This window comes from Myxine glutinosa, chromosome 1, assembly GCF_964187855.1.
Source record: "Myxine glutinosa chromosome 1, kmMyxGlut1.1, whole genome shotgun sequence".
Lineage (NCBI taxonomy): Eukaryota > Metazoa > Chordata > Myxini > Myxiniformes > Myxinidae > Myxine > Myxine glutinosa.
Window position 1 is genome coordinate 43,702,861 of NC_136261.1, and position 22,121 is coordinate 43,724,981.

The following is a 22,121-nucleotide window of genomic DNA, read 5'->3' on the forward strand; positions in this document are numbered from 1 at the left end:
CGACCTTGGCCATCGCGAACACAAGGGGCTTGTGGTCAACGAAGGCCATGAACGGGCGGCCCTCCAGCAGATGGCGGAAGTGTCAGACCGCCAGGTGGAGCCCGAGCAACTCGCGGTCGAAGGTGCTGTACCGGCGTTCGTGCGGGCGAAGCTGCCGGCTGAAAAACGTCAGACGTGGAGGACATGGAGGCGGGGTTGCCAAGCACCACGCACCCATTGCTCGTGCACCGCGCCCACTGCGTTGTCCGACGCGTCGGTGGTGAGGGCGATCGGTGCATCGGGCGCCGGGTGCGCCAGCATGGTGGCGTCGGCCAGAGCCAGCTTTGCGCCCATGAACGCCGCGGCCATCGGCTCCGACCATGCAATGTCACCTTTGCCCGGCTTGCCCCAAAGGGCCTCGTGCAAGGGGCGGAGGAGCTGGGCGACGTGGGGCACGAAGCGGTGGTAAAAGTTTACCATGCCCAGGAACTCCTGGAGCCCCTTGATCGTGCGGGGCCGCGGGAAATCCCTGACCGCCTCCACCTTGGCCGGTAAAGGGACGGCCCCGTGCTCGGTGATGCGGTGCCCCAAGAAGTCGATGGTGGCGTCGCCGAAACGGCACTTGGCGGGGTTGATGATTAGGCCATGCTGGCCCAGGCGTTCGAAAAGCGTGCGGAGGTGGAGCAGGTGCTCCTCCCGGGACGCGCTCGCGACTAGGATGTCATCCAGGTAGACAAACAGGAAAGGTAAGTCGCGCAAGTTGCTATCCATAAGCCGCTGGAACGCCTGAGCCGCATTCTTCAACCCGAAGGGCATCCTTAGGAATTCGAAGAGGCCGAAAGGCGTGATGACGGCCGTCTTCGGGACGTCGTCCGGTTGGACGGGGACCTGATGGTAGCCCCGGATGAGGTCCACCTTAGAAAACACGGTCGTGTTGGCCAACCGGGCGGAAAAGTCCTGAATGTGTGGGACCGGGTAGCGGTCGGGGGTGGTGGCATCGTTGAGCCGGCGGTAGTCCCCGCACGGCCACCATCCCCTGCCGGGCTTCGGCACGATGTGCAGCGGAGGAGCCCAAGCGCTGTTGGAGCGCCGCACGATCCCCAGCCACTCCAGCGTGGCGAACTCCGCTTTCGCCACCGCGAGCTTCGTGGGATCGAGTTGGCGTGCCCGGACATAAACCGGCGGCCCGACCGTGTGGATGTGGTGCTCCACCCCGTGTTTAACGGCCACCGCTGAGAAGGTGGGCCGCGTGAGGGCCGGGAAACTGGCGAGGAGGCGGGTAAAGTCGTCCGCTGCCGGAAGCGTGCAAACTAAACTCGCCGGGACAGAACCTTCCAGCAAGCCGCTTGGCAAGCCGCTCAGTGAGCCGCTCAACGAACAAGCGAGCGAGCTAAAGGTTTCGGCCTGGACGAGCCGTCTGCGCTTCACGTCGACCAACAACCCATTCGCACATAGGAAGTCCGCACCAAGCAATGCCATTGGCAAGCTGGCGGTCACGAACGACCATTGAAAGCGCTGCCCTCCGAACCGCAGGGAGAGGCAGCGCTTCCCGAATATGCGGATGGGTGTACCGTTGGCGGCAAGCAACGCGGGGCCCCGGCCCACGGTTCGCTTGTCGGACGTGGAGGCGGGGATGACGCTTACCTGCGCTCCTGTATCGCAGAGGAAACGGCGCCCGGACAAGGTGTCCGTAATGAATAGGAGGCTGCCAGAATGGCCGACGCTCAGGGCCACTAATGAGCGCCGGCCTGGTCGTTTCCCGACTTGTGAAAAGAGCATGGCGGGCAACACGTCCAAGCCTTGTGGCCGAACCTGGCGTGGAAATAGCACCAGGCTTGCGGCGGCGGGGGCGGCGGCGGCCGCGGTTTTCTCGGCGGCGGTGGTGGTGGGCAGGGCGCGGCAGCGGCCACGAGGGACGCTGTAGCCTCTGCCCAGGGATCCACGACGGCAGCACCGTAACTCGACCGCGTGTCGCAAGCCGCGAAAAACTTGTCGGCCTCTACGGCCAGGGCACGGGGTTCCTTTATTTCGGAACCGGCCAGCGCAAGGCATACCTGTAGAGGTAGCTGGCGTAGGAAAAGCGCCCGGAATAAGAAATCCGGGGCTTGGTCACCCAGCAGCGACAGCATAAAATCCATCCGCACGGATGGTCGTGTGTCGCCGAGTTCGGGAAGGTCCAGGAGGCGGTCGGCCCGTTCGATCTCCGTGAGGCCGAACGTGGCGATGAGGAGACGTTTGAGCGCCTCGTACTTGTGGTCGACCGGCGGGTGCCGCAGGATGGACACGACTCGGGCGGCAGTGCCGGGCCCGAGGGAGACGACCACGTGGTAGTAACGGGTCTCGTCCGCCGTTATGCCTCGAAGCTGAAATTGAGCTTCGGCCTGCACGAACCACACATCGGCCTGTGCTTCCCAAAACTCTGGGAGTTTTACTGCGATGGCGTTGGTGGCCATGGCGCGTTCGGTGGTCAGCAACGGCTGAACCAATCGGGGTCACCAGTGAAGTGTGGTGCTGCGCACACAACTTGCTTGCCAAAGAGGTAGGCCACAACGCGTTTGTTAAAACCAAAAGAGTCTTTATTTCGAAAGCTCGAACTGCAGCACTGAGCGGGCTCGAGCTTAGAGCCCGCATATATGTGCCGAGGCCACGCCTAGTCCCCGGGCGTGGCCGATCGGTCGAAGGGCGGGGCATGTGCCATCGGTCCCCGCCTGGGCGCTCGCGCCACCCACTGGTGCGCGGAATTATTGCCCCTTGTGCCCACCACAGTATTATGTAATACAGTTATATCACAAATATAAAGACAATGGTTTTCAATTACCTTTGTTTGTTGCTTTTCTATAATCCTGAGCACTATTTTGAGGCCTTTATTGGATTCCTTGACCCAGAAAACATAGGATTAGCATATTTAATTAAGTTTCTAGGTTGACTAGAAGCCGAGATAGCGCAAAATATGTATTTTATGGTGGCCATTTTGAAAAATCCAAAATGGCGGCCATGCAGGTGTCTGTGCAAATGCTAACATTGATTTTCGGATTCTCCATGCTCTGATGATTCCAAAAATGTACAGGTTTGCTAATCTCCCAAAAATTTGAACGAAATTATATTTTGTAACAAAGTGAACCTGACCAATGTGTGTGTATGTGTGTTTGCTTGTGTGTGTGTGTGTGTGTGTGTGTGTGTGTTTGCGTGTATGTTTTTGTGATTGTGTGTGTGTTTGCATGTGTGGTGTGTTTGCGTGTGTGTGTGTGTGTTTGTGTCATTGTGTGTGTGTGTGTGTGCGTGTGTTTTTGTCCTTGTGTGTGTGTGTGTTTGTGTGTGTGTGTTTGCCTGTGTATTTGTGTCCTTGTGTGTGTGTGTGTTTGCATGTGCTTGTGTGTGTGTTTGTGTGTGTGTATGTGTGTTGGCGTGTGTGTTTTGTGTCTGTGTTTGTGTGTGTGCTTGCATGTGTTTGTGTGTGTGTTTGCATATGTTTGCATGTGTTTGTGTGCATGTGTGTGTATGTGTGATTACTTGTGTGTTTGTGTCCGTGTGTGTGTGTGTGTGTGTGTGTGTATTTGTGTGTGTGTTTCTGTGTGTGTTTTTGTGATTGTGTGTGTGTTTGCATGTGTGGTGTGTTTGCGTGTGTGTGTGTTTGTGTCCTTGTGTGTGTGTTTGTGTGTGTGTGTTTTTGACCTCGTGTGTGTGTGTGTGTGTATGTGTGTGTTTGTGTCCTCGTGTGTGTGTTTGTGTGTGTGTGTATGTGTATGTGTGTGTGTTTGCATGTGTATTTGTGTCCGTGTGTGTGTGTGTGTGTGTGTGTGTGTTTGCGTGTGTATGTGTGTGTGTGTGTGTGTGTGTTCGTGTGTGTGTGTGTGTTTACGTGTGTGTTTGTGTGTGTGTTTGCATGAGTGTTTGCTTGTGTATTTGTGTCCTTGTGTGTGTGTGTTTGCCCTTGTCTGTGTGTGTGTGTGTGTGTGTGTGTGTGTGTGTGTGTGTGTGTGTGTGTGTCTGTGCGTCTATTTGCATGTGTGTTTGTGTCCTTGTGTGTGTCTGCATGTGTTTGTGTGTGTGTTTGCTTTTGTATCTGTGTGTGTTTGAGTGTTTGTGTGTGTGGTTGTGTGCGTGGTTGTGTGTGTGTGTGTTTGTGGGCGTGGTTGTGTGTGTGTGTGTGTGTGTTTGTGTCTGTGTGTGTGGTTGTGTGTGTTTGTGTGTGGGTTTGTTTGTCGCACTGCTCCTACAGTTCTGGGCCGATGACATCCAGACTTGCTGCATAATAATATGGTCAGCATGACCCCAATTAGTGTATCGAGGTTTTAACCTTTACCATGTAGACATGTAAATGTGTATCGTGTGTGCATTTGGGAATAGCAGAATATGCCCTTTCAAATTGTATGTGATCTATTTTTACAGATGCATGTACACTATGATGTGTACCCTATAATATGAAATCCTTCATTATCACCTTAAAATGTTTAGATAAACCACCATCCAAATGTGGACAGATTGGGTGTGTGACAAGGACAGGTGATTAGATTTTGGTGAAAAAATATTTTCCTGTAAACAAGTACTTTATGACGTCACACCATGTCGAACACGCCACCGAGCACCATGGGTCGAACAGCCTCTTGTCCGTCTCGTATAATTGTTTTATTTGTATGTTTTCCCCACAAGTGTAAACGGTGCATTGGCGCTCCCGTGCCGTGCACCGTGCACGTTTACAAGGCGCGCTTTCACTCTTCTGGAGGTCGACGTAACGTGCACGACACGCCCCCTTGTCCCCTCCCGCACCGCGATGCACGTGCGCCTCCAAGTCCGCCACGGCGACAACCAATAGGGAGTCAAGTGGAATCGACCAAGGAGGCACGGACGACATCTGCGTGTTTTTCCACATTTCTTGATTCACATGGGATTATAAACGGGCATTAATGGCGCGAAATGTTATAACATAAAATCTCGTGGAATTTTATGTGAGCGGTTCTTCGGACATTTCGTGTAACACGCGCATGGCCGACACTGACTTGTAAAACACTCAAACACTCACAAACTTTAATAAGTTTCAGACTCACGTATAAATCCCAGTGACCGCTGGTAAATTAGTCTCAGCATCGTCACCGACCAATCAGAAACCTTGGTTCAAACACGTGAGAGGCGGAACTTTGCGGAGGAGATGCAGCGAAGAGTAGTGAGTGGGCGGGGCGTGAGAGCACGCCGCGCATCGCGTGCTGATCTCGGCGAGAGCAGCCAATGAGAGCAGCGGCGTTATGCAAGGCGTACCCGAGTAAAGTGGGTCACGGGGAGGCGGGGCCACGCGTGTCAGAGGTGGAGGCGGGGCCGCGCGAGTCAGAGTCAGACGTGGAGGCGGGGCCGCGCGAGTCAGAGTCATACGTGGAGGCGGGGCCACGCGTGGCAGAGTCAGAGGTGGAGGCGGGGCCACGCGTGTCAGAAGTGGAGGCGGGGCCACGCGTGTCAGAGGTGGAGGCGGGGCCACGCGTGTTATGTGAGCGTTTGTCTGGCGGTGGGTGTGCTCTTCGTGTGTGGTGTGTGTACCTTACAGGCGCGAACGATATTGCGGTCTCGCATTCGCACATTCTGATCGAGGCTGTGCGAGCCTCTCTCCGAGCCCTAACCATGGTGTGTAACTCGGTACACTGGTTCCGAAAGGGACTTCGACTCCACGACAACCCCGCTCTGCGGGAGGCGATCGAAGGGGCGGACACCGTTCGCTGTGTCTACATCCTGGATCCATGGTTCGCTGGAGCGTCCAACGTGGGCATCAACCGCTGGAGGTGCGTTTACCGTTCATAGTCGCGATTTCTGTCCCTGGACCTTGTTCTTCCGGGTCTTCGTCCATTCGTACACAAATCTCCCGACTCTAAAAGGATATAGGGTTAAGGGGGGATTCAAGGGGGGCAGCGTGCTCTGCCCTGCGTGCCCGGGGTCTTAGGGGTCCATGAGTGGTTGTGCACCCTTTTAAAAGGGACTTATCCTTCGGAACCCCAGAGTTGTCATGGTAACGGTTTATACACAACGTATAAGCAGAATATAACAAAACTCTTGGATTTGAGAGCCAAGTCCGGTTTGAAGAAAAGTGGCAAGATTGCTGGAAATCCGATCCGACTATAAACCACCGGGCTGGTGTTTCACAGGCCCGCCATTGCATCACAACGTGCACCGTCCTCTAGATGGGCATTAAGCCGGCTGTCCCGTCTGTTAGCACTAGCTGGTGCACGTTAAAGATCCCATCAGGTTCTCGGGTGAACAGGAGGTGACTTATCGCCGGTATCCTAAACGAGCTGCCCGCTCCAGTCGAATGTCAGGCCTGCATAGCCGGGTCGTGAAAGACTTGGAACAAAACTTTCCATGGCCAACCGCATAATAAAGGTCATAATAATTGGGCCAGTAGTAGTAGTAGTACTAGTGGTGGTTGTGTTTTTTTTATTTAATAATTGTATCAATTTGTATAATTTCGTGTAGTAGTTTTTTTTAATCAAAGTTTTTTGTTTTTTTATTAATGGCCTGCCATTGCGCTCTCGTACTGTCTGTCATGTGTTTCCTCATGTCAATCAACAAGATGTTATTCTAATATCTGACGGAAAATAATACTAAAAGTGTGAATTTTGCGAAAGCAGCCCAAGTTTTTGTTTTAACCTTTCCCCTAATGTTTAAGCGCAGCTTGGTGGTGGCGCTGTGGGTGAAGAAGCCTCATCGCATCGCCCGTCACCGCGAGAGTTTGATTCCAGCAGATGCTCGGTGGGAAATGTCCGCACTGCCACATAGAGTGGCTGAAGATGTCCGCGTAGAGTGGCTGCTCGTCCGGGATGAAACCGGAACCTTATTAACATTCACAACTAGTCACGACCATGCTCTGTCAAAGAGCTCCTGGGTTTATGTCATTTGCCAGAAGGGGGTTGCTGGTGGACCATGTGTGCCCGGCAGATTTGAGGCGGATCAGAATTGAATCCCCTATCGTACACCCACAGATTAATCATTTTGGCCAAATATATTCCTTTCGTATTTTATTTTATATTTTCGGGCAACTTTTCCTTGCGTGCACTCCAAATGTGATATTTTATGGAAACATTGAAACAAAACGCCTAAAACATCACCTTGAAACAAACGAACATCCTCAAGACCAATTGAAGGACCTATATGACATTATAAAATGCGTTTCTGGTGTGGAAACTGCGTTTCTGGTGTGGAAACTGCGTTTCTGGTGTGGAAACTGCGTTTCTGGTGCGTTTCTGGTGTGGAAACTGCGTTTCTGGTGCGTTTCTGGTGTGGAAACTGAAATGGAAGAGATGGAAAAAAAAAAAGGAGACCATTTTGATTTGAAACATTTTTGTCTGTTTTTAGGGCTGGTGACTGGAAACATACGTATCCAGATGAGCTCGACGATGTGGAGCGTTCATTCTCGAACTTTGTGTTCGTTAGTTGCGAGACCTAATGTTTGATCATCCCGCTAACCCGCGTAGCGCCCGGGTGTCCTGAGGTGACCTAGCGCAGCAATAAGATTAGTGGTTACGTCCTCGACTGCTATTCTCAGAGTAGTGATGGGAAAATGAGCAGGTTTGGGCGTCCATCCCCATGATGCGTCTGTCCTTCGATGACCTCGTCAAACCAGCAAGGTGTGAAAGCCAACAGAAGTACAAAAACGGCTTTTGTTCGCCCTCGTATTATTTGGAGTGCAGAGGTTTTCCATGATGATCATTTTTAGATATTTTTGGGATGTGTTGACAGTTGTGGGTATAAAAAAAAAAAAAAACACCTTTAGAGGCCATTTTTCCCCGCAAGCGGGGGTTGGCCTTTTTCGGGAACCGTGGTAGTTGTTGTTTTTCGGTCCCCTTTTTGAAGCAATGTTTTACGGCCGGATGCCCTTCCTGACGCCAGCCCTTTTTGCCGCCTTTAACGACAAGCAGGGAATTACCAGTGAACTGGTACTCAATTAGCCGACCTCGGAAGGATGACAGGCTGAGTCAACCCCACTGGCGTTAATTCAGCGATCGACCGGGATTCGAACCCAGGATCCTAGGTAATCCTAAGCTGACACCCTAGCCGCTAGCCCAACACCAGGGTTCAACACCAGGGTATGTATAAAGTTATTTTCGAAAACCGAAGATTTTTCATGTATATTGGTCAGTTGGCTTTTTTCTGTTTGTTTGTAAATTCGCTGCAGGTCACGATTCCAAACCGATCATCGAGGTTTACCAAACTGTCGAGGTCGTCACAACTGAGAAAACTATTGATTTTGAGGTCAAATCTCTAAAATCATCATTTTTCATCCAATTGACTTGAAAGTTGTACAGGTTTTGCACATTGGGTCACTGAATTGGGAAAGCAATTATTTTTGAGGTCAAAGGGTCAAGTCAACTCGAGGTCAAACTTCTAAAATCATCAAATTTCATTTGAAAAATCGTCAATTTTCATGCGATTGACCTGAGCTTTGATTAAGATTATCAATTTTTATCTTGATGGAATCGACAATTTGATGTATCCATGGCTACTTTTTTGGGAGGACGTGGATTTTGCAAGCATCATGTCTTTCTTGTTTGTCTGGATGTCAATCGCCTACAGGTCACAATTTTAAACCGATCTTCACGAAACCACGGTAGAGTTGATCATAAGTAGGAAACCTATTGATTTTGAGGTCAAAAGGTCAACAACTCTGCCGGATTTCTAAAATCATCAATTTTCATCCGATTGACTTGAAATTTGAAGAGAATTTGCACATCAGGTCTGCAAACTTAATCGCCAATTATTTTTGAGGTCAACATAGGCTAAAAGGTCAATGTATGCTAAATTTCTAAAATTGGCAATTTTCATCTGATTGACTTGAGATTTGAAGAGGATTTGCATAGATCATGCCACAGAATTCAACCACCAATTTATTAATTTTTTTAACCACTAATTTTGCCATTTTTGTATACCGAATCAAGGTTTGTGGAGGGCGAAGAACACAGAACGAACCATGATTTAATATAATCAAAGGAACATTGAAAATCACAAAGGGGTCCAGGGTCTCAGCCTCATCAGTGGGGATTTCACTGATATTGAAGGCCTTTGTTTTCATGGCATCAAGCTGAGAAAGGTGTTAGGTGGTGTACCTGTCCAAAGGGGCAAGCATTACCCCATCAAACTGCATATAAAGTCATTGTAGGTAGATGAGAGTTAAGGAAGACTTCACACAATGGAGGATACACATTTGGCAGCTGGTTTGAGGCCAACTTGGACATGTGCTTTGCCAAAGAAAGATCATGGCTGATTGTGAGGCCCAAAATATTGAGTGACTGAACTTCTTCAAGAGGTTTCTTCAGGAAGTTGATGGGAGGGTTCACCAGATGGTCCTTCAGGAGAGTGTGAGATTTGTCAGGATTGAAAGATACATTCCAAGTGTTTGGCCAGCTTGTGATTCTATCAAGGTCTGCAGAGAGGGAAGAAGCGGGATGCCAGGTTCTATTGAATGATCGAGTTATGCCTAGAGAGATGACCGTGATATCAAGTCTGACATTGAGGGCCTCCAATCATTGTTTGGAAAGCATTGTGAAGCAGCATGCCCAGGGTAGCGTCAACGAGTCTGCATCTGACCTGTTGGATTCCATGGATGCAATGATGGATTCCATGATAATGATTGGGTGTAAGCTGTTAGGTCCTTAGTTAAGGAGATCAGTTTTTGTACCTTTTTACCTTTGATCTAAAAGTACAAGCTCCCACATGGTCCTTAGACAATGTTAAAAAGTACATTTGTCCTATCGTTGGCACAACCCCTCTGCAGTTATCTCGGTTTTTGAGTGCAAGGAACCTCTTCCCAAAGCGCATGATCGCTACAGCAAAGTGCTGAAGTCATAGAACGTGAAATAAACGTGAAATTTCAACCCCAACTTTGCCGACGCAACGTTCTCGGTGAATATCACAGAAGTCATTTGTATAATGTGATTTGTTTGTTTAACCAGAGATAATACAGCATTCACGAACATGATTGAAAGCCACAAAGATTAGGCCTTTTCTTCATCACAGCAACTCAGGAGTCAAGATACAACAACTCAGGGGAATATTGATATCTTCTTCCAGTTCACCTGAGAGCAGACAAAAATCATGATGCCTTTCTTCAAAGGTGAAACATGAACTTTGTTGTGGAATCATTGGATTTTTTTATTTTTTTTTGTATACAAGATCGAGGCTCGTATACTCGGATGGATTATTATTCCACAGGCCTGGCATGTTTTGGCTCCTTGGTAATAGAGCAATGCTAAATTATATGGGGCTAAACATTTTCATTGACCTGATGTGATTGTAAAGTGTGGGAGGGGGATCCTGGTTGCACGAACCCCCCTGGTCAGTCCTTTGGTTAATCAGACAGGTTCTGGTGTGGACAAACATTCCAGCTCAATTCCTGCTTATACTTAGCCTTGTATTATCATTATACTTAACCTTGTAATTATCGAACATCGATTTGATGAGCAATCTCATGATGTTGATTACAGCCGTCCCACCATTTTGGGCCTGCCGGATCATGACACCAGCTATGGTTAATATGGCAAACACCATGAGAACTGTTCTTGAACAGAACCTGCTGTTATGGAAAATGGGCCTCAAGATAACCAAAACAGGTGTGATAGATCCAACGATCTCTTCCTGTCCTGTTTACCATTTTCCCCTCCTCCTTCACCCCCGCCATCAACTTCAAAATTGTCCTGACGAGTTAAGCGCGTGAATCTGTTCTTCTTGAATGATTTTCTTCCTGGTAGTTTAGAGCGTTGCTGTCAAAAACATCTCTGCTCGTCGAGCTCTGCTACTCACTGTGGTGAATTCTAGCTTGGGCCTGCTCTGAACTGGCAGTGGATCTTTGCTATTTGTATTCCCAGTTGCCAAAAGCTGTGGTTTGTTAGTCTGTCAATCGATGAGTAAAATTGTCTCCAGCTGCCATCATGGATGAGATGAAATTGCCATTGAGTTTTAAGCTTTTTCTATTATTACGTACGCCACTAAATGTGGACGGGGGTTGTGGTTTCTCCCCTGTCTGCCTTTGTTTGTTTGTCTGTCTGTTTGTCTGTGAATAAGATATCTCAAAAAGTTGTGGACGGATTCGGACGAAATTTGGCAGAGAGGTATTGTATGTGACAAGGACGAAATGTTTAGATTTTGGTGAAGATCCGGATTCGGATCTGGCAACTAGAATTTTTAAAGTGATTCTTCACCATTGAGTGATGGGGCTAAACCAACATATAGCAGGATATCTCAAAAAGTTATGGACGGATTTAGACGAAACGTGGTGGACAGGTTTGGTGTGTGTGTGACGAGGACGAATCGATTCAATTTTGGTGAAGATCCGGATCTGGATCCGGCCAGTAGAATTTTTTACGTGATTCTTGGGAGATTGGGCCAAAAACGATACATAGCAGGATATGTCAAAAAGTTATGGACGGATTTAGACGAAACGTGGTGGACAGGTTTGGTGTGTGTGTGACGAGGACGAATCGATTCAATTTTGGTGAAGATCCGGATCTGGATCCGGCCAGTAGAATTTTTTACGTGATTCTTGGGAGATTGGGCCAAAAACGATACATAGCAGGATATGTCAAAAAGTTATGGACGGATGATTTTGATTAAATATGATTCTGTATTGTGATTTTCTGGTCTACTCTGGGATACAAAAAGAAGCTGTTCACCTGGTCGAGGTATGCTCTCTATTAAATGCCGTTCTAGTTCCATATGATTCCAAGTTTGAAGATTCATCAAAACACTTTTATTTTGCTTCACCAGACGTTTGGTACATTTTGCTTGTTTATCTATCTAATATATATAAAGCTCTTTCGAATCACTCACTCACTCACTCACTCACTCACTCACTCACTCACTGACTGAGGCAAATGCTTATAACCTTCTGTCGTACTTCTGCAACTCAAAGCCAATATCCCAGAAAAAATCATAAAACTGTCGGAAAATTTCCATAAACAAAATTGTAAATTAACATTAAAATTTCAATTTAAAAAACGTATGCAAACAAACAGCGGCCCATGCAGCCTCACGCTGCTCACTGTGGGTCACATGACCCAAGACGATGGAGTTTTCACTCAACATCGTTGCTAAGCAACGCTATCAAGCCCTCTCCTGACTTATTAGTCCCCTACCGGTGTACACCGGAGGGGACTATAGGTTTGCACGCCGTCCCTCCGTCTGTCAGTCCGTCACGCAAAGTACAGTTTTCCGGACTTTTTTTCTAAACGCTTAATGCTAATGATTTCAAACTTGGCACATGGTTTCCTCATGATAAGTTACAGATCAAGTTCGAACTTCACGATGTTTCGATCATTTTTGACAAAGTTGTGGCACTTTGAACTTTGGGAATTCTGATGATCCTTAACTCAGTGCCATTTTAAGTTTTAATTTCCTTTAAAAAATATTTTCTCTGCAATAATAGGACCGATTGAGATCAAATTTTCAACTTAGGAGGGACTCGGTCTGTAGAATATTTTAATGGTAATTATGACGTCACAGGTCACGGTCCGGCCGCCATATTGTTTTTCGTGAAAACACGAAAACCCATTTTTCTCTGCAACGGCTGAACAGATCGAGGCCAAACTTTGCAGGCAGAATCGCATACCCATGACGAACAAAAAAGTCAGCGAGCATGACGTCATGCATCACATGGTTTCAGAGTTATGACGTTTTTAAGCATGAACCTTTAAAACCGAGCCACTCCCTCATTTTTGATCCAATCGAGGGGAAACTTCACAGATCTGTTCAACATGTCAATCTACTAAAATGTCCTCTTGGAATTTGCGATAGGGCGCGTGGTTTGGCAGATATCGTTAATTAAACGAAAATATTTTTAAAAATGGATATCTCTTGTTTATTCTAGAGTTCTCCTCAAGCCGCACCACGCGCCCTCAGCCTCGTCTCGTGAACGTCAACAGTGTGACACAGCGCGTGCTTTCGGGAGGGGCGGAGCCAAACCGAGCAACATATATATATATATATACACATCCATCATTGATCGTGAACCGGAAAATATAATAAATTAGTGATGTTTAGCGACTCGAAAGGTTCTTTATCAACAACTTATTTTCTCGTGCTTCTGCTGACCTGTCTGCAAGGTGTATAAATCGAAGTCCCGAGTGCGAATCACAGGTGAGCCCGTCCTGAGGTAATTAGCGATTGGGAACGATTCAGAACCTGTGGGTAAATAACCCTTGGTAATTTCCCCAAGTTTTCCGGGCGACAAACTGCCGGTAGGGGACATGTATTGCAGCACAATACTCAGAATGCTTGTTTTATATCGTTTGCTCTGTTTACATTAAAGATTCCGATAGCTGTAAACTTTTAAATAAAGAGCTCATTATAATTACTAATTCATGATTTACTTGAGTTGTAAAGCTGTTGGCAGAATGCAATCACAATCCACATCATCAAATATAGAAAGCTTATTCACTTCATCAAGTTTATAAAGCTTTTATTTGTTATATACGCATGTAGAACAAACATTCTGAGTATAGCGCTGAAATACATGTCCTCTACCGGCATTGGGTAGCACTGTCATAGAAGACAGTGTTATGATTTACCGCACTCCAAATTATAGTCCGGAAAACTGTTGGGGAAATTCCCAAAGTTCAAAGTGCCATAACTTTGTCAAAAATGATCGAAACGTCGTGAAGTTCGAACTTGAACTGTAACTTATCATGAGGAAACCATGTACCAAGTTTGAAATCATTAGCATTAAGAGTTCAGAAAAAAAGTCCGGAAAGCTGTTCTTTGCGTGATGGACAGATGGACTGACAGACGGAGGGACGGAGTGCAAACCTATAGTCCCCTACGGTGTATACCGGTAGGGGACTAATAACACTCGAGTAGTTGCTTGCAGTTTGCAAGCATGCCCCACTAGTATATACAGTCACATGAAAAAGTAAGTACACCCCATGTAAAGTTTTGACTTTTTCAACATATTTCAACATACAGCTATTTGATCTTCATTTCAACAATATTGATAGATAAAGGTGATATAATGTAACAAATATCATGAAACATTTACATTTTGTAGTCCATTGTATAATTAAAATAAACATAAATGCAAATTTCACATGTGGAAAAAGTAAATACACCCTTGGCTCTAATAGGTGGTATTGCCCCCTTTGGCAGAAACAACCTCAAGGAGGCGTTTCGCATAACTGTCTACCAGTCTCTGACATCGACTGGGAGAAATTTTTGCCCACTCCTCCAGGCAGAATTCTTTCAGCTCTGCGATGTTTGAGGGGTTTCTTGCATGCACAGCTCGTTTCCAATCCCCACGCAACATCTCGATGGGATTTAGATCCGGGCTTTGACTTGGCCATTCCAGAACCCTCCATTTCTTTCTTTTCAGCCATTCCTTGGTGGATTTACTGGTATGTTTAGGGTCATTGTCATGTTGCAAGGTCCACCTTCAGTTGAGCTTCAACTTTACGACAGATGGCCTCACATTATCCTCAAGCACCATCTGGTACAATGAAGAATTCATCGTGGATTCTATGATGGTGCGCTGCTCAGGCCCTGATGCAGCAAAGCTGCCCCAAACCATAATATTTCCACCACCATGCTTTACAGTTGGTATCAGGTTCTTGTGGTCAAATGCTGTCTTTTGTTTTCGCCAAACATGTCTTCTGGTACTGTGGCCAAATAGCTCTACCTTTGACTCATCTGTCCAGAGCACATTGTTCCAGAAGTGCTGGTCTTTGCCTCAGTGTTCATTGGGAAACTTTAGTCTTGCCCTGATGTTCTTTCTGGACAGCAAAGGTTTCCTCCTGGCACACCTCCCATGTAGATCAAATTTGTGCAGCCTCTTTCTAATGGTAGACTCATGCACTTTGACATCGACAGTGGCAAGAGCTACCTGTAGGTTCCGTGATAACATTCTGGGGTTCTTAGAGACTTCTTTCAGCATCTTGTGGTCTGATCTCGGGCTGAACTTGCTGGGGCGGCCTGGCCTGAACAAGTTGGCAGTTGTTTGGTTCTCCACTTGTAGATGATCTTCCGGACAGTCGAATGATTGATTTCAAATTGTTTGGAGATCTTTTTAAATCCCTTCTCAGACTCGTAGGCATGTATAACCTTCTTTCTGAAGGCCTCAGAGAGCTCTTTTGATGTCGGCAATGGTGACGCCACACACTTCAACAACAAAGAGCAAACCAAACTAAATGTCTGAGGTTTAAATAAGACAGGTTCCTCCAAGATCCTCTCTAACGATGTTCTAATCATTTGCACCTGAGCTGGTGCACCTGATCCTAATTTTAGGTATTTGAAGTAGTGATAAATGTAGGGGTGTACTTACTTTTTCCACATGCGAAATTTGCATTTATGCTTATTTAAATTATACAGTGGACTACAAAATGTAAATAAACCACCGTTTAGAGGCCATTTTTCCCCGCAAAGCGGGGGTTGGCCTTTTCGGGGACCGTGGTAGTTGTTGTTTTTTGGTCCCCTATTTTGAAGCAATGTTTTACGGCCGGATGCCCTTCCTGACGCTAACCCTTTTTGCCGCCTTCAACGACAAACAGGGAATTACCAGTGAACTGGTACTCAAATGTAAATTTACAAAATTTACATTTACAAAATGTAAATGTTTCATGATATTTGTTATATTATATCGCCTTTATCTATCAATATTGTTGAAATGAAGATCAAATAGCTGTATGTTGAAATATGTTGAAACAGTAAAAACTTTACATGGGGTGTACTTACTTTTTCACATGACTGTATACTCTTATTATTCCCCTACCGGTGTACACCGGAGGGGACTATAGGTTTGCACTCCGTCCCTCCGTCTGTCAGTCTGTCCGTCCGTCACGCAAAGAACAGTTTTCCGGATTTTTTTCTAAACTCTTAATGCTAATGATTTCAAACTTGGCACATGGTTTCCTCATGATAAGTTACAGATCACGTTCGAACTTCACGACGTTTCGATCATTTTTGACAAAGTTATGGCACTTTGAACTTTCGTAATTTCCCCAACAGTTTTCCGGACGACAGACTGCCGGTAGGCGACATGTATTGCAGCGCAATACTCCGAATGCTTGTTTGATTAGGTGAGAGCTGATGGGTGAGAGAACTGAGGGGTTGGTGCCTGGTGGAATGATGGACAAGTGGCTGTTATGACTTTTCTGAAATATGGTGTGCTCTTCTTCTTCCTTTTTAGCCAGTGACTTCACCTCGGCACTATTCCCCGACAGCTATTTATGTCTATCATTTGCCCTGGCATTGTCTGTGCTGAATGGTAACAACCGACCGACCACTCATCATTCCCAAATGCAATTATCAGTTCATTATTTGTTATTTTTAGTTTCAAGAGCAGAATTGTATTATTTTTGGTGCATCGACGTCATTGGTGGCTACAACTCTCTATTTATTTATTATTTTGACATCCTAAAAATGCGTTTTCCCCAGCTCACTCTTTGTCAGTTTCCTCTGGTTGTGACGTGAGTCTTTGAATGCACTCTCCTTTATTGCCTTTATTTATTTATTTTGCAAAATGTGGCCCGTTTGAAGTTTGGGTGTGCTGTGGGTTTGATGGGCTGAATGCCACAGACGTGCAGAGAAAAAGGCCATTTGGTCCGTAGCACCTGTACCTTATTTCCACGTGTAATTTGCTTATACCATCTTCCTTGCAATTTTTTTTTTTTTTTTTTTTTTTTGTATACAAGATCGAGGCTCGTGAAAGAGCGAACATTTATCACACAGAAAGACAAACCGACAAACCGACACATAACCGACAAACCGACACATAAAACAAACTAGAACGGGCACTCGGTAGAGCGCATACCTTCGCCGCAGCTACTGTTCTGTACTTGGCATGGGAGTGTAGGGAACAGAACAGTGAACAGTTTGGTGCTGATTTCATGCAAATCGGATAAGAATTGACCGAGTTATGACAAAAAACGCACATTTTGCAAGGTCGTGACCCCCCTGACCTTTGACCCCCAACCGCTAACAAGGGTAATGTCTTCACTGGGTCATGTCGTATATCACAAGATCGGGCATTGAATTCTGAACATTTTGGCATTAGTTGCATGCCAATTGGATAAAAATTGACCGCGCTATGTAAAAATACGATTTTGACCTTTTCGTGACCTTGACCTTGACCTTTGACCCGATTGCTCCCAAAATCTAATCAAATGTGTCCCGTATAATAACCAATCATCCCACCAAATTTCATGCAATTCGGTTGAATACTTTTTGAGTTATGCGAATAACATACACACACACACACACACAGACATACAAATAAATACACAGCGATCAAAACATAACCTTCCGCTTTTGCGAAGGTAATAACATCGGGAGCGGTAGACAAGATGGGGAGAGAGGGGGAAGGACACAAACACAACATTTGAGAGCAGGAACCGAGAGACATGGAGACATCGAGAGATCTGTGGGAGGGAGAGGGCTTTGGGGGGGAGGCATGGGAAAGGGGGTGGGAGAGGCATAAAACATATGGACACTGCCAGGACTACCAGGAAAGAAGTTGGAATTACAAACAAGGTGGATCTGGGGTGAATTAGTGGGGGTAGAAAAGATCAATGTTTTGGATGGAGGAAGATAAGAGATGGTGGTGAACAGCTGTTTTAAAGACCTGGAGGGAGGAGTGGGATTGAAGGGAGTGTGGGAGTTTGTTCCAGAGGCGGGAGAAAAGAGGAATGAAGGAGTGAAGGTGAGCAGAGAGCCGAGATTTCGGCAGTTTAACCATCAGAGGCTTGCTGGCAGATCTTGTGCGACCTGTAGGAATATTTGGGGGACAGAGCACAGAGAGAGCTGGGGGAGCAAGGCCGGAGAGGAGTCGGTAGAAGACAGAAAGACCACCTACCTGCCTGCGGTGAGTGAGTGAAAGGCCCTCAGAGATAGCTTCATCGTGGGAGATTCCAATGATTCTGAAAGCTTTGGTTTCAACAGCGTGAAGCCGAGCTAGGTGTGAGGCAGGAGCACCAGCCCATAGGGGAGAACAGTATTCCATTGAGCTGCGGATGAAAGCCTTGTATGTGGTGAGGAGCTCAGGTGTGCCTAGGAAGGACTTCGCACGACGGAGGATGCCCAGTCGGCGACTGGCTTTGCAGGCCAGCTTGGAAATGTGGTTTTCCCAAGAAAGATCATGGCAGATAGTGAGACCCAAAAGCTTGAGCGACAGAACTTCTTGGAGAGGATTGTTGAGAAAGTAGGTGGGAGGGTTGTCCAGTCGATCTTTTCGGAGAGACATAGTAAGAGTGTGAGATTTGTCAGGATTGAAAGACATGTTCCACTTGTTTGACCAGTCTGTGATTTTGTCCAGGTCTTCAGAGAGTGAGGAGGCTGCAGACTGCCGATCTGAGGGAAGAGGAATGGAGCGGCAGAGAGTGGAGTCATCAGCAAAGAGATAGAGAGGATTTTCCAGAGAGTCGGAGAGATCATTGATAAAGACCAGAAAAAGCACAGGGCCCAGCACACTGCCTTGGGGAACTCCAGCCTGAACAGGAAGGGGAGATGAGAGAAATCCATTCAGGGCCACATGTTGACTACGACCAGAGAGGAAGTCCGCAAGCCATGCATGGAGATTTCCATGGATACCATAGGAGTAGAGTTTGGTGAGCAGAGCTGGGTGCCAGACTGTATCGAAGGCACGTGATATGTCAAGGGAGACAGCTCTGATTTCCTGTTTGGCATTGAGGACCTCCATCCATTGTTGAGACAGGAGAAGCAGCATGTCCAGAGTAGAGTGACCTGGTCTGAATCCAAATTGATGATCAGAGATCAAGCCATTGGAGAAGAGGAAAGATTTCATATCCGAAGCAATGATGGATTCCATGACTTTGCTGATAATTGGGAGCAGACTGATTGGTCTGTAGTTAAAAGGATCTGTTTTTGCACCTTTTTTGTGTAAAGCGGTGATGTTTGCTGATTTCCAGGATGCTGGCAGATGACCTTGAGCAAAAGATAGGGTGAAAAGAACAGAGAGAGGGTGAGATAGAGAGGCAGAGCAGGATTTTAGGACCCGTGGGCTGATGCCGTCTGGTCCAGTTGCAGAATCAGAGTCGAGGTTAGACAAAAACTCCTCCACCTTGTCAGGAGAGAAGGACACAGAGTCCAGGAGCAGTTGGGTTCGACTGGGAAAGGTGGGAACAGAGAGAGATGGGTTTGGGACTAAAGATTTTGAGGCAAACACAGAGTTGAGGCATTCGGCTTTGTCACGTGCGATGTCAACTGTGTGGCCATTTGAGGTAAGGGAGGGGATGGAGGGGGAATTGGTACTACTATCACCATCTCTACCCCTCTTTGTATAACCTCTTTAGTACTGCCAATGTCACCCCGTCACCCCTTGTCTACAGCACACATTAACGGGTTTACTGCTTTGTACGATGACAAACTGGTCTTGCCGGTGAAGGATAATGTCTATGTGCATCGGCGACCAGGTAGAGCAATGGATTAAATCAACAGGACGTTGATGGAGTGCAAGGAGAAGCACCATGAGAAGCAAGGAGAAGCTGGCATTTCAGGGGTTAAACCTTTTTCGCTTCTTTGCTCTGACGAAGGGGTAAAGTCTGAAAGATCGGCTTCTCTTTGCTTCCCATGGCGATTATCATGTGCCCTCGATGACGGTTTTGTTGATGTCACCGACAGCTTTGTACTGTCTAGCAGAGGCATCTAGGTTGTTTTGATTGCCGTTCCCTCCAGTAAACATGATGCAATTTTTATAAAATGCATAATTGCTCTCCGAAAGGCAATTGCACCTTTTAGTAGAGTGGAAATTTAGCAGAGAATGTAATTAATAAATCCTGAATTGTTGCAAATGGCTGGATTAGGCTTTTTTTTGCAGCCATCTTGTTGTTGGCAATGGTAGCTGCCTCGGGACTAAAAATGGGCCTCAAAAGGCCGAAAATGTGCCTGAAAGTGTTATTTGTAACAGTTGTTAAACTTATTTTGCCTTATCGTTTTGGTTTTGCTTTGTGCTTAGTGGGGCAGCTTTGTGTGGCTTTCCACTTGTTGCGCTCAAACGAAAGTTTTGTGTAAATAACCATGGTAGTTATTGGTTCCTGCAGTATATTTGCAAGAGCGGGCCCTTTTTTGGTCGATATGCCAACAGACTAAGCAAACTAGACTTGGAAATAAAATGCGGGTGTGACGGACCATAATTATGGCCTTGTGTATTTCAAGTTTGATTGCAAGTCCATGTGGCCCGACATCGACTTTCTGTAATTGAATTGTCATCGATGGGATGGGATCCCTTTTATGGGACTTTTGTTCTGCTTCCTGGTCGATGTAATCAGACAGAGGTTTGTTGTTTCCGTAACTGGTACTGTCCTGGTTTAAATGGTTCCAATGAATGCCCCGGCGCATCACAGCAATCTCATGTATGTAAGTAAGACTGTCACACAAACAACGAGTGCTTTTAACCCGATAAACCTTCAGCTTGGGTTCACCTCCTCTATATCGCGCAACTAAAACCAAGTTGTCGCTGACTATGAACTTCACCTCGTCTCGTTGCAGGTTCTTGCTGCAAAGTTTGGAAGACCTGGACGCGAGTTTGCGAAAACTCAACTCGCGCCTGTTTGTCATTCGTGGACAGCCTGCTGATGTGTTTCCTCAACTGTTCAAGGTGTGCATTGCTCTATCGATACTTTATTTGTGGAACTACTTTATTAATAAACAATTAATATTCATAAAGAGATCCATAATAATAAAAAAAACAAGTACACATACATTCCAAGTACACTGCCCCCATGCCAAATAATTAAATATCCTACAGCGCGGCATTGCCGGGGCGCCTCCGGCCTTACCGCAGAGCAGCTCATTGAGGCTGCATTGGGAGGGAGACATGTACACTAATTGATTGATTAATTGTATAATGAAAATCAATAAAAGATTATCACAAAATATTTTCTTAATCAATTGGCTAATAGCATAACTAAACCACTAGTGCTTCATCCGAAAATGTATCTTTTAGAAATTTAATTAAATAACTCATTAATAAAAAATTAAATAATTAATTGATTACTCAATAAATAATTAATCGATTAATCAATAAATAATTAATCGATGAAATGATTAATCAATAAATCAAAAATATCCTTGATAGCCACATCACTTGGTCACTGTCATGTCCAAATATTAGCTTCCCAGCTCAAAAGGTGCCCGAGATATTGGCCAAATGAGAAAGAAAATAAATAAATGATTAATAATGAAAATAAATAAATAATAATCATGAAAAAATTAAATTATTAATCAATTCAGTCACAGAACACATAAACCACCACCATTTCATCAGAATCTGTAACTTAAAAAAAAAAATTTGGCATTAATTGAATAATTAAATAATTAATCGATTAATTGATTAATAAATCTAAAATAGCCTTTGCAGCCAAATCACCTGGTCATTGGCATGTCCAAATATCAGCTTCTAAACTCAAAAGGTGCCTGAGTTAATGATCAGAAGAGAAAGGAAATTTGATTAATTAAATAAGTACTTAATTAATCGCTAATAATTAAATAACTCCTCAATTAATTGATTATTCAAAAAACAAAAAATACCGTTTTTGACAAAGGACTTGCTCACTACTGTGCCGAAATTTCAGCTCCCTAGCTCAAAGGATGTCTGAGATGTCGTCCGGACAAACAAACAAGAAAACAAACAAGTACACATACATTCAAAGTACACCGCCCCATGCCAAATAATTAAATATGCTGCAGCGCGGCATTGCCGGGGCGCCTCCGGCGCCCGGCAATACCGCAGTGCAGCTCATTGAGGCTGCATTGGGAGGGAGAGGTGTACACTAATTGATTGATTAATTGTATAATTAAAATCAATAAAAGATTATCACAAAATATTTTCATAATCAATTGGCTAATCGCATAACTAAACCAGTAGTGCTTCATCCGAAGATGTATCTTTTAGAAATTTAATTAAATAAGTCATTTATAAAAAATTAAATAATTAATTGATTACTCAATAAATAATTAATCGATTAATCAATAAATACTTAATAGATGAAATGATTAATCAATAAATCAAAAATATCCTTGATAGCCACATCACTTGGTCACTCATGTCCAAATATTAGCTTCCCAGCTCAAAAGGTGCCTGAGATATTGGCCAAATGAGAAAGAAAATAAATAAATGATTAATAATGAAAATAAATAAATAATAATCATAAAAAAATTAAATTATTAATCAA

At 45.5% G+C, this 22,121-nt stretch overlaps 2 protein-coding genes across 5 annotated transcripts in view; one reads left to right on the forward strand and one right to left on the reverse strand.

The window, feature by feature from the left end:
- Positions 1–5,108, reverse strand: part of LOC137423287 (uncharacterized) — a 75,214-nt gene extending 70,106 nt beyond the window's left edge. Inside the window, exon 1 of the mRNA XM_078771145.1 lies at positions 5,025–5,108. The gene's annotated coding sequence lies outside the window, so the exon portion shown is untranslated. The remainder of the gene's footprint in view (positions 1–5,024) is intronic.
- Positions 5,109–5,421: 313 nt separating this feature from the next.
- Positions 5,422–22,121, forward strand: part of LOC137423255 (cryptochrome-1) — a 48,743-nt gene continuing 32,043 nt past the window's right edge. For 2 of the 4 annotated variants that reach the window (XM_068110206.2, XM_078771143.1), the window contains exons 1-2: positions 5,424–5,744; positions 20,437–20,545. In XM_068110206.2, the coding sequence (XP_067966307.2) occupies positions 5,587–5,744; positions 20,437–20,545 (267 nt within the window). In that variant the 5' untranslated portion in view covers positions 5,424–5,586. Of the gene's footprint in view, positions 5,745–6,630; positions 6,709–20,436; positions 20,546–22,121 lie in introns of all 4 variants that reach the window. The other 2 variants (XM_068110196.2, XM_068110186.2) reach the window with 2 other exon arrangements.